The sequence below is a fragment of the Monodon monoceros genome, unplaced genomic scaffold (assembly GCF_005190385.1).
Source record: "Monodon monoceros isolate NGI ecotype Baffin Bay Population unplaced genomic scaffold, NGI_Narwhal_1 Super_Scaffold_5, whole genome shotgun sequence".
Taxonomy (NCBI): Eukaryota; Metazoa; Chordata; class Mammalia; order Artiodactyla; family Monodontidae; genus Monodon; species Monodon monoceros.
Window position 1 is genome coordinate 68,760,088 of NW_021703782.1, and position 12,224 is coordinate 68,772,311.

The following is a 12,224-nucleotide window of genomic DNA, read 5'->3' on the forward strand; positions in this document are numbered from 1 at the left end:
GAAAAAGTATAAGATGAGCCTGGTATACCTGGTTATGCCAGAACGGAGGTGCTCAAAAAATGACAGGGATATGTCAAAAGGACACAGGAGCCAGCTTGAAGGAGATCCCATTTACCAAATCTGGGATAAGTTGATTTAAACCATTTATATCCTTAAGGTTCTAAAAGTTCCAGTTAAGAGACAGAGATTATTAGATTGGATAGTGAAAGAAAATTTAACTGTATGCTGTATATAAGAGATGCATCTAAAACATAAAGATACAGAAAGGATTTAAGAGAAAAAGATCCACCATACGATTATTAAAAGCTAGTGTAGGACTTCCCTGGTGGCGCAGTGGTTAAGAATCCACCTGCCAATGCAGGGGACACGGGTTCGAGCCCTGGTCCAGGAAGATGCCACATGCCACGGAGCAACTAAGCCTGTGCACTGCAACTACTGAGCCTGCACTCTAGAGCCCACGAGCCACAACTACTGAGCCTACATGCCAAAATTACTGAAGCCCGCGCACCTCTAGCCTGTGCTCCACAACAAGAGAAGCCACCGCAATGAGAAGCCCGCACACTGCAATGAAGAGTAGCCCCCGCTCGCCACAACTAGAGAAAGCCTGCGCGCAGCAACAAAGACCCAATGAAGCCAAAAATAATTAAAAAAAAAAAAAAAGCTCATGTAGCTATACTGACATGCCCACTTAAAGAAACATGGCTTGCATCTGTGCAAAACAGACAGCTGGCACTCAAACTCCAGCAAAAAGTTTTATAGGCAGGGTAGGGAGGTGTTGGGGGTAGGAGTAGGGTGAACTGGTGGTCACTGCCTGATCATTTTCCAATGCAGACTTTTAATTAATCCTCTTCTTTTCTGTCCTACATTTCATACTCACTCTCTACTAGGCCATGCTTTCATAAATTCTGCTCATTTTCCATTTACTTTTTCCAGGGAATTAAACTTCTAGTCTCCTGCCGGAGCATGGACTGGAAGGGGGCATAAGGTAGGCATCTTGGTTACATAAGAGGTCAACTGTTTCCTAAATACAGATTTTTCAACTTATGTTGTTTTCATTTGGTGCTTCATTTTCCAGGGTTATTCCACGTCAACCAGCTCTATTCACGTTGGTTTCTTTGCACAACTTATCCACCTACCCCATCTTCTGAAATACTGTTACATTCTTTTGTCCCCGATGACATCCCTGCCATTATTTGTTCGTGTGTTTTATACCTTTTTATAAACTGTAACAAGATCTCAGTGAGGAGATAATGTATGTGTTCAATCATCCACCTTTTATAGGAAATCGTTCATGTTTTTAAAAATTCTGTAGGTTTACAGTGCTTTCAAATCTGATAGGCTCCATTTCTCATTACACTTTACAAAGACCTCCTTTGGTACTTTAACCTGTTTATTCTTCCAGATGAAGTTAGATTCAATTTGCTAATTCCCTGCCCTCCACTATCCAACTATAAATGTATCAGTGCATGGGCACAGACACGCACACCTACACCCCCACTTTTAAAAATAAATTCTGTATAAATGCATTTAAGGGGTACTGATCACCATGAAAAACTGAAAAACCGTTGCACACGATGCACAGGCATTCTTCTGCATTTTGCCAGATCAGAGCCTTTCCCAAAGGACATATGCATAAGCGTTCCCTTGAAAAGCTCACTAGTTTTCCAGAACCTAGGAAACATTAAAGTGAATACCTTAAATACCTCTTAAAGCATTTTATAAATTAATAATATTCCCAACTCTAATCTCATATAATGTCGCAAATTTTTCATTACAATTTAACTTCCAACGTAACTTTTTAGTATTCCAGAATGGCTAGCAGTTACCTCTCTCATTACATATGAGTATGTTGACATTCTGGTCTATGTAAGCATGATTAGGGTGAAACTGTCCCCGAAGGGCTGGGGACACACACTCAGTTTACAGATAAAACTAATTTTCCAAGTCCACATGGCTGAAGCCGAAACCATAGGAATGTTATGAATTTACCAATATAAATGCCATTTTATTAAGTCCCTTGGCAGCAAACTTCTGTGGCATCTTAACATTACTTTGATCCTGATTTCAAATTCTGAAACAATACATCCATTCATACACCTAACAGTTGCTAAATATTCACTCCAAGTGAGGAAGAGGCATTAGATTCCTGCCCTCATCAAGCTTAAAGACTAGTAGGGGAAACAAAAAGATGACTGACTATACCACAATGTGTTAAATGCTAGGGACAGATTCTGTGAGAATATAAAAGAGAAATACAGGATATTTAACCCAATCTGAAAGGATCTCCTGAGCTGAGTGTTAAAGAGCACATAGGGAAGAGCCAAATGAAAACAGAGAAGAAAAAGAAAGGGCTTCCTAGGCCAGAGGACTAGCACCTGAGGTCAGGGCAGCGGCAGTAAAAAAGAAAAGAAAAAAATGAAGCTGAGACACAAGATAGAAGAAAGATCACAAAGGGCACTACACATCCAGAAGAGTTTAGGTTACCAACAAAGTTAGACTTCTATGCAGGGAGTCTGTCAGGGATAGATTTGCACATTGGGAAGATCACTCTGGTGGTAAGCAGAGAAACTGAAAGAGGTGTAGAGGGTTGAAGATAACTTGAAAACAGGGATACTCTTAAGAAAACTACTGCATTAATCCAGGCAAGCAATGATGAGGGCCTGGACTGGGGCATTAGCACAAGGCTAGAGCAATGGTTTTTGATCAAGGGTAGTTTTGCATTTTTGGCTGTCACAACTGGGGAAGCACTACTGGAATCTAATAGGTACAAACCAGGGATGCTGTCAACCACCCTACAGTGTACAGGACAAACCCCCAACCCCCAAATGACTGCACAGTCAGAATAATGCTAAGTTCTAGACTGACCCAGCACAAGCCTGCAGAGGTGGCTGATTGGGCATTCAAGGGGTTGGATGGGGGCTGTCAGCCTGTCTCTGCCATATATAAGCTCCACAACCTTTCTGCTAGTTACTTAACCCAAGATTCAGTTTCTTCAATTATAGAATAGCAATAATCCCATTTCAACATAGGGTTGTTTTGAGACTAAACAAGGTATTTTTAAGTGGCTAACATAATGCCTAACCCACAGGGAGCAAATATCCAGTAGGTAATGTTATCTGTCAATCATTCCTCAGGAAAAAGAATACTTTTCTTTTAAGGAAGACCCAAGGTTAGAGATATTTGCTTCATATCATGGCTACAGTTTACAGCTGCTCTCATCTTTCCTATGGACTTCTAAAGAGAAGTCTGGAAAAGACCTACTACTACCTGTAGGCTTAGTCCTACTGGCTAAATCTCTGGTAAAGTCAAATCATTAAAGAGAGCACGTAACAGAACCCACCAACAAAACTACACCAATACTGAAGACACCAAGGACTCAATGTTTATCTGACTTTTATGTAATATAAAGTCTTCCTTAGTATGGATTATATATCCTACTAAAAAAGACAAGTATATTTACCTTATCATTATTCTCCCTTTATTTTAAAGGAAGAGTATAAAATTGGCAATTTCCCTTAGATTCTAGATGGGAAGGACCACGTCATACTCATTATTTGATTTCTAGCACGTGGCAATAGGATGCAGTAAAAAGGTTTTTGCATAAATTAAATTATATTTCTAACCTTTCTTAAACTCAAGGCAGTCACAAAAGTTATCATACCTACTCTTTTCCTAGTATGTATATGTACTGGGGAGGAGGTTTCCATGGGAGAGATTAAGTGCTTTCCCTCAAATGTTTCATTACAGAAATAAAAAAAGAACACTTCCTTCTTAAAGGAAGTGCTGTCTCCATGGAATGGAGGGTAGGGAAGATGAGGGAACGATTAAAATCAAGTTAATAGTTAGTACCTCTTTGAAATTATGACTGCTGTGAGACTGACCTAGTATGAATATACAAATTTTGGGGGTTCTACTGCTTTTAGAGGAACTAACTATGACTGGAGGAACTGTACCACTAACTAGAATGCAGTCTAAAGGAAACTGAGGAGGTTTTAAAACATGTATGACATAATTACAACTTCCATGAACATTTAGTACTGTGAAGTTACCAAATGCAGAACAGCTCTAAGTACTCAGATTAATGTGTAAATTCTAATAAATACTGAGGAACTTACCTAGATTTATCCAAATTCCACCTGGTTTGAGTATTTTCCATATTGTGTCAATATAATCAATTACATTGTGAGCTGTGTCTATGAAGAAACAGGTAGCAATACAGTCCCAGGTACCTATTCAAGGAAAATCAAATTACTACATGTTATATTATTTTGCCTTTCTTTTAATGAATTCTATAAAGGTACCAGTTACCTCTTTACAGACTATGAATATTTCATTTAACTGCAGGGGTATAGAAGCTAAACTCTTCCAATCAACTGCTATAATCAAGGCTACCAAATAATCATTTATGAGATACTTTTTTTACTTTTTACTTTTATTACTAATTTGATAAGGTAATCAATTTGGAAATCATTTTTGATAACCTATATCACTATATCCTTACCAAATAATATTTGTAAGAGTTTTGTTTATAATCTTTTCAACTTCTAGCCTTCATTTTAAATCAGTTAAGATGAAATAATATTTGAATTTTAAGTTGTGATTTAAACCAGTGTTAGCTACCAATTCCGGAAGGTTTCAAAAAGACTGCATGCATTTGCTGCCAATTGAGAAATGAATGGCATCAGAATACATAAGCATCCACCAGTACTTGGGAGAACTGCCAGTTGAAAAGGGGGATGGGGGCAGTCAGCAGCAGTGGGTGGGAACCCAGCAGAGAACTCTGTTTGCCTTCTGGAGGCTGTGGCCTGGCACAGAGACAGAAGAGACTGCATTGAAGGTGGCTGTCTGTACAAATAAGGCACTTGATCCAACTGCGGATTACCTTCACCATCTCCTCTTTCAAACCTGCTCCAGAAGAAAGTCACTTTTACTTGACAAAGCAATGATTTCCATTATTTCACTCCTATTTTGAGACCCTGCTCCCTAACTTACCCCCAGCACCTAACACCTTCTATCTCCCTCCTTCTACCTTCAGAGTGCAGGTTTTCACAAGGTCAGCGTTCAGGGAAAAACAAACAAAAACTTTACTATCTTGTTCCTCTCCCACTCTAATCTCTCCAAGGCCTCCCATTTCTCTCAGAACACAGTCTTCGCTGTGGCCTACGAGTCAGCCCCACCAAACCCACTCCAACCTCATCTCCCATCATTTGCCCACTGCTTATCACACCCCAGCCAAACTGACCCTCTTACTCTTCTTGAGCAGAACAAGCGTCCTTCCCACCCCCTAAATCTTCTTTCCTTTGCCATTCCCCCTGCAACTCTTTCCCCCACATATCTGAATGGCTTGCTTCTTCATTCCTTTGAGGTTCTCTGCTAAATCTTTCTTCTTAAGTTCCCCTTTTAGAAAGACCTTCCCTGGGAATTCTATATAAACCAGCAGTCTCTCCCCAGTCACTCATTATCCCCTTTACCCTGCCTTATTTTTTCTTCCTCACAATATTAATTTGTTATCGCCTCTCTCTCCGAACTAGAATATGGGTTCCCTGTGCACAGGGGCTTTGTTTTGCTCACTGCTGTCTTTGCAATGCCTGCTACTTAGCAGGTACTCAACAAATACCTGTTAAATGAATGAACTTGCTGACCCCTCAGCCTTCTATTTTTCTTCTTCCTTTTATTGCCAATCCCTCTCTCCTCTTTCCCCATTATCATCTCCCTTTCTCTAATGCCTAGCTCAAATTTCTTCAACATTTTGCCAGGCTGAAGTCCAAACTTCATAGCCTGATTTTAAAGGTCATCCACAATCTGGAACCAACCTACTTCTCTAGCCGTATCTCCCATTAAATCCCCAAATGTCCTTTTTCCTTCCAGTAAGGCTATTCTACCATCCCCGATTACCTTACTCATTCATATCTTTGTACCTCTGAATGCCATTCCTCCCTATCCTTCAAGTCACAGCCTCGCCACGAAGAGCTCACTTCTCACACTAACCTACTTCCATCTTTATTGTATTCATTACTCAACCTTTGCTTACATGTTGTCTTATATTAATAGACCCAACAGATTCTAAATTTCTTAATTGTGGGATCTCATATTTCTTTGTATTTCCCATCACTGCCTTATACATAACTTTGAAAATATTCTAAATTGTCGTTGAAGTATACCTTATATTCTATCGTCAAAATGAATGACCACAACGTTGGCCTAGTATAAAATTAGCTCATTAAATTTAGAATAAAGCATGTGATCTTTGGACTTACTGCATTCTGAGTATATCTCCTGAAAATCTCCTGCTGTCATAGAAAAGTTAGAACCGGGAGGAAGACTGTGGGGGTCAACATCAGGGAAAAAGATGGGTCGAATCTGATCAGCTGACCTCCGGTTATTGCTAAACTGATGAATCCAGGGATAAAGCTTATATTTATTAATTTCAGAACATCTGCAAAATATGAGCATAAAATTCAGTGTTAACTAAATATTTTACCAGGGAAATCTACTTTAAACACTAAAATATAATCTGTTTGATTGAAGATTTACTTATATAATTAATACTTAAAAGTGTTACCACTACACTCCACCCAATTATCTGAAACTCCACATAGGCATGTAGATGAGTAACCAATCACGGATTAAAACACAGGAACAAAATTAAGGTAAATTCAGATATATAAATGTGCTATTTTCACTCAAATTTTTAAAAATATATCACTGAAACTCAAGCTCAAGTAAAAAAGTCTAAGTATTTTTTTCAAAAAAGGTATGGGTTTTGTTTGTTACCTAATTATTTTAATTATTTTGTACAACACTCTCCTTTCTACCTTCTCACTATCCCCTAACTCACACTGCTACCAAGACAACACATTATTTAAACAAGGCAGCCATTTATTTTTTCTCTAACACACCTCTTCTGGCTTTAAAAACTCTTTTCCACTACTTTCTAAATGAGGCCACAGAAGTTCTGCGAGATCTTTCCAACTAAGATATGTGAGCCATTTATAAGAATTTGACTAAGAAAAAAATTATGATTGCTACATTATAATCTTACTCCACTAAAGAAACAAAGGGGTGAATAAGTTTAAGGAACAATAAGAAAATACTCCTTCCAGGACAATACTTAGCCCAAAATTCTGCAGAGAAATCATTTCAGTTTCATGGAGTACCCAATCACTTTTTAAAATATCACTTACCCATCCCGTTCAACATTCTGTTAACTAGGCAACTAATTAAAGTAGTAATTGTATAAGCAATTTAATTTCGATCAGAAACATTTATGATATATACCATATTTAAACACTACGTACTTATCTTCAAATTCAGAATTCTGCAAAAATAGGTAAGTCAATCTGATTCTGAGAAATTACTATTTCCAGCAAAAAGTAAATTAAATACCTGTTGAGTACAAAGTTGGAAGAAAAGAGCATAAAAAAACTCCATTCATTTCCTTGACAAGCATAACCTAGCATAGCTATTTCCCAGGCCAGTCTTCCTAGTCCAGCACCAGGTACCAGAATATTTACTTTAGAAGGATCCCTGAAATGAAATAAGGCAATTATGTCCAACCCCTCAAAGAAAAGGGGAAAAAAATATATACAAAATCCATATTAACAACTAAAAACTTAAGATATTTAGTAAGAATAAGCTCACTCAAGACTCTGACTTCTTAAATTTGAGAAATACTTCTAAATATCAGTGAGAAATAAGGATATAAAGAATTATCAAATGTTCAGTTGTTGTTTTAGGGTTTTATCCCCAAAGTATTATTTTTAAGAAGAAAAAGGAGTCGCCTTATATCCAAGACTTATGAAGACACTCATATTCCTAGTAGCTATCACCTATCTGGGAAGACAAATTATTCCAAAAGGATCCCTATACATACAAAGAGACTGAACAAAATTATTTTAGCACATGAGACAGTAAAACAAGACATAACTTTATTTCTGAATTCTATATGTAATACAATGGTTTATGTGACCAAATTAAGTACAAGCAGATTTTAATGTGTCAGGTCTCTCCTTAAAATCTTATATATTTCAATTGGCAAAAGAAGCTGGAGCTGGGATATTCTCATGGGGAAAATGGGGAACTGCCTTCTAATTGAGCATATATGATGGCAAACATATCACACCAAACCAGAGGTTCACAATCAAACTGTTCTCCACTTATTAGCATCACTCTACCATCACAAATTTCCTTTACTGTAACATCTGTCATTCTATTTTCAGACCACTGAAAAGCCTTAGCAAAGCAAAGACTTTTCTCAGTACTTCTGGCAAATCAACATAAGCCTAAGGAAACTAAAATGTGTTCTTGTGAAAAACCAGAGAAAAATGTGTATAATCAGCTGTCATTGTGTCAATTAAAAAGGAATTTCATTATTGTCTGTATTCCCCAAATTTAGCTCATAAGTCAAATCCAATTTCCAAGTCTACTCCCATGAACAATTCTTTTTTATCTTTAAACTGTATGGGCTTTAAGTTTGATGTGCTCCAAATGGCAACAGGACTTTTTACTAGTAGCCCATATGATAACCTTTAGCATTTCCCACTTTGAAATGAAAAGAAACAAATAGAACTATGGGGCTTCTGAAAATTCAGTCTACAAATACAGTAACAAGGGAATTTGCCCAGCGTCCTTCAATCTTAAATATCTATATATGGAACAGGTATTTGTATAAAAATCGCAACAAAGTCTATTTAGTCTGTTTTACTGCTGAATTTTATATATACAATAAGGCATAAACTGAAATTTGTTAAAAATGATTTCTGACAAATAGGCTTAATATGATTAGTAAGATATTCTTTAATACTTGACATGGACAAACTAATGCCAAGGTGCCTTATAATAGTTTTCACTAAAATAAAATAGACTGTTTCCTTTTCATTCCAGACTATATGCAATATGTTTGTATGTGCAAACACTAATTTTTAATAAAGAGAATGGGTACATGCTCTCATTCTGTTCAGGCCTACCTATATCAGTTATCTAACATGAACGTATATAGTTTTAATACTAGAATCTGAAAAACTCCTAGCTGTAGGACTCTATGCTAGCCCTTGTATAAAGGACCGGCCACTGTCATTTTCTACTCCCCACCAGACCCACCAAAACACTTACTCTCCAGAACTACTACCTCTTTTCTTTTCCCACTTCCCATTTGCCCAATCAAAATCATGAGTTTTTTTACAAGTGGCTGTTTTCAGCTTAGATTTTTTTTAAAAAATCAAGGTAATGCAACAGAAAGTAAAAGGATCTGGAAGTAAATTCATAGAGTATTTAAATTTTTATAAAAACAATCACTAATAATCAATTTCTGAACGGCTCATAATCCGAGTAAAAGATTACCATGCAGAAATTAGAAATCATGTCAAACTTAAGGGAAAGTTGTGTTAATAACTGTACTAATATTTATTTTGTTCACTTAAAGAAAGTTAACTTTATGATAGCTATTACCAAATACTTCCAAACTGATCAGGCCTATAGAACTCTTTATCCCTACCTTGTGGCAGAAAGTTTCTATATAAAAATGCTATTAAAAGGCTGTCATAAAGCCATGGAATACAGAATACATCAAGCCTTACCTTAAGAGTTAGTAGAGATTACTACAGATCTATCAAGAGTTAGTAGAGATTACTATAGATCTATCAATTATTTGTATTACAGAAAGAAAAAAGAAGGATTTTAGTGGGAATATTAAAGGAGACACATTAAAACAAATTCTCTAAGAATGGAAAAAATGATCAAGAATCAAGCACTGAATGGGAGAATTTTTCCCCAAATCTTTGTTCTTAGCTAGATTTTTTTTCCCCCAATTGGGTCTTCATATAAGGGATATTAACAGCATACAAGAAAGTCCCTCTAAACACAATGTGTATAAAACTAAGGCACTCTAAAAGGCATTTTCTAGTATGAGTTCTTATAAAGTCAAGGGCATTTCTACTCTGTGGAGAATAAGAGACATATAAGTCTAAGTATAGACCTTAATGGTGAACTGACTTTAAACTTAGAAAACCGGGAATAGAGCCATATGACTAATATGTGCCTCAGTAATCAAATGTTGCCTGTTTGAGATTCTCGGCAAAAAACTGGCAAGCAAACAAGTTTATGTAGTTATTAAGGCCCAACTATGGAGAAGCAGTATATTCACTACAAATTTAACACCTCTGATAATAGTGGGAAAAGTTTCAATGGTTTCCCAGACAAGCAAGAATGAAGACGACAGAGAGCCCCAGTGTGTCTGAAGAGGCCGTGGATCATGTTTGCACCAAAATTTGTGATCCAACTATTTTACCAGCAGGAAATGTTGTTCTTGAAAGAAGTTTCCTTTATTGTACACAGAATGATTTTTGCATAGCAGCTGCAAATCAGCAAATTCCAACACACAAAATTCTTTTTCTCGGTGTGTCAGCAGAGTGACACTTACCTGACCCCTGGTGATAGGAGTATGCACAACTTTCACGCATCAAAAGTGCTGGGTTCTATTTGAATCACAGCAATTCACATGGTAAAAGCCACAACTCATTTGTGGCTACTAAATACTCAAAATGTGGTTAGTTCTAATTGAGATGTGTTTCAAGTATAAAATAAATACCAGATTTCATAGACTTAGTATAAAAAAGGAATGTAAAATATCTCATTAATAACCTTGTATACTGATTATATGTTAATATATTTTAGATATACTGGGTTATTAAAGTATATTATTAATTTCACCTGTTTCCATTTACACTTCTTATGTGACTACGAGAAAATTTAAAGTAACACAGGCAATTTGCATTGTATTTCTGTTGAACAGTGCTGGTCCATACAGAGAAATCATAAAAACACAATTCTGAGCAAAAAAACAATTGTGAAATGACACCACAAACCATTATATGACCTTTTAAAACACACAGAACACAATGTGTTGTTTATGTACATGTATATAGACACGTAGCTAATGCAGGAAGGTAAGATTAGAGTAACAAATTTATATTAGTTGTTATCTCTGGAAAGAGAGAAGAATGTGCTCTGTATTGTTTGCAGGGCAGTTTCAAGTGTATCTGTAATGTTTCTTTTAAAAAATACAGAAAAAAGAGATCTGAAGCAACTATGGCAAAATGTCAAGGTTTAATAGAGTTGGATGTTGAAACACTTTTTATTCAAACTAGAAAATGGGTTAGAAATCAGAATTAGTGTCTAGCCCCTTCAAAAATATGGTCCCAACTTACTTATCTACTCCCAATAAAGAACTCCATATATCAGCAAGACAACTTCTCATCCATTTCAGAAAACACTTTCTCACCTTAATCTTTAGAGCTCCTATAGAAACTGAGCTTAAATTATCACCGAATCTATAAAGTCTTTCTTTTTCCAAATATCCCAGGCAAAGCTTTAAGTCACTACTCAATGCTTTCAGTACTTCATTCATATCTCTGTTATAGTTTATATACCTAGCTCATCACTTCGCTTCTTTCATTTAATACAGGGGTCAGCAACTATGACCCACTAGCCAATCACCTGTAGTTGCAAATAAGGTTTTAGAACACAGCCATGTCCAGTCATTTATGTATTGTCTATGGTTGCATTCCCATGACAAGAGAGCGAAATAGTCAGTCCCCAGAGACCACATTGCCTTCAAGATCTAAAATATTTTCTAGCTGGCCCTTTAAGAAAAAGTTTACCAATCCTGATCTAATGTATCTTGAACTTCTTTCCCAATCAGTGCACAGAGCTTTCTTAACCTATTTTATGACTGAATAAGTAGTCCACTGTAATACTGTATAATAATGTATCAAAATTTGATAATTAAGGACAACTAGATTGTTTCCAGTCTCTTGCTATTATAACATTAAAACTAATATCCTCGGCATAAATAGTTTCCCTCATGTACCTCTGTGGATAGCTTTCCCAAAACTGAATTGCAAGGATCAAAAGATATGCATTAGAATTTTGTTAAAATTACCAAGTTGCCCTCCATAAAATTTTACTAATTTATTCTTCCATCAGCAACATGTTTCCTCACACCTTCAGTAAGTTATATAACTTTTAAATCTTTACAATATAATGGATGAAAATGGCATCTTAGTGTGGTTTTTTTGTTTTGTTTTTTTTTGCGGTACGTGGGCCTCTCACTGTTGTGGCCTCTCCCGTTGCGGAGCACAGGCTCCAGACGCGCAGGCTCAGCGGCCATGGCTCACGGGCCCAGCTACTCCGCGGCATGTGGGATCTTCCCAGACCGGGGCACGAAC

At 36.8% G+C, this 12,224-nt stretch overlaps 1 protein-coding gene across 4 annotated transcripts in view; it reads right to left on the reverse strand.

Annotated features, from left to right (window-relative positions):
- CARNMT1 (carnosine N-methyltransferase 1) overlaps positions 1–12,224 on the reverse strand; it is a 40,008-nt gene that overhangs the window by 10,772 nt on the left and 17,012 nt on the right. For all 4 annotated transcript variants that reach the window (XR_003790811.1, XM_029203074.1, XM_029203075.1 and 1 more), the window contains exons 4-6: positions 7,387–7,527; positions 6,258–6,436; positions 4,116–4,229 (exon numbers count right to left, since the gene is read on the reverse strand). Coding sequence is in view for 3 of the 4 variants with exons in the window: in XM_029203074.1 (XP_029058907.1) it covers positions 4,116–4,229; positions 6,258–6,436; positions 7,387–7,527 (434 nt within the window). In the remaining variant the exon portion in view is untranslated. The remainder of the gene's footprint in view (positions 1–4,115; positions 4,230–6,257; positions 6,437–7,386; positions 7,528–12,224) is intronic.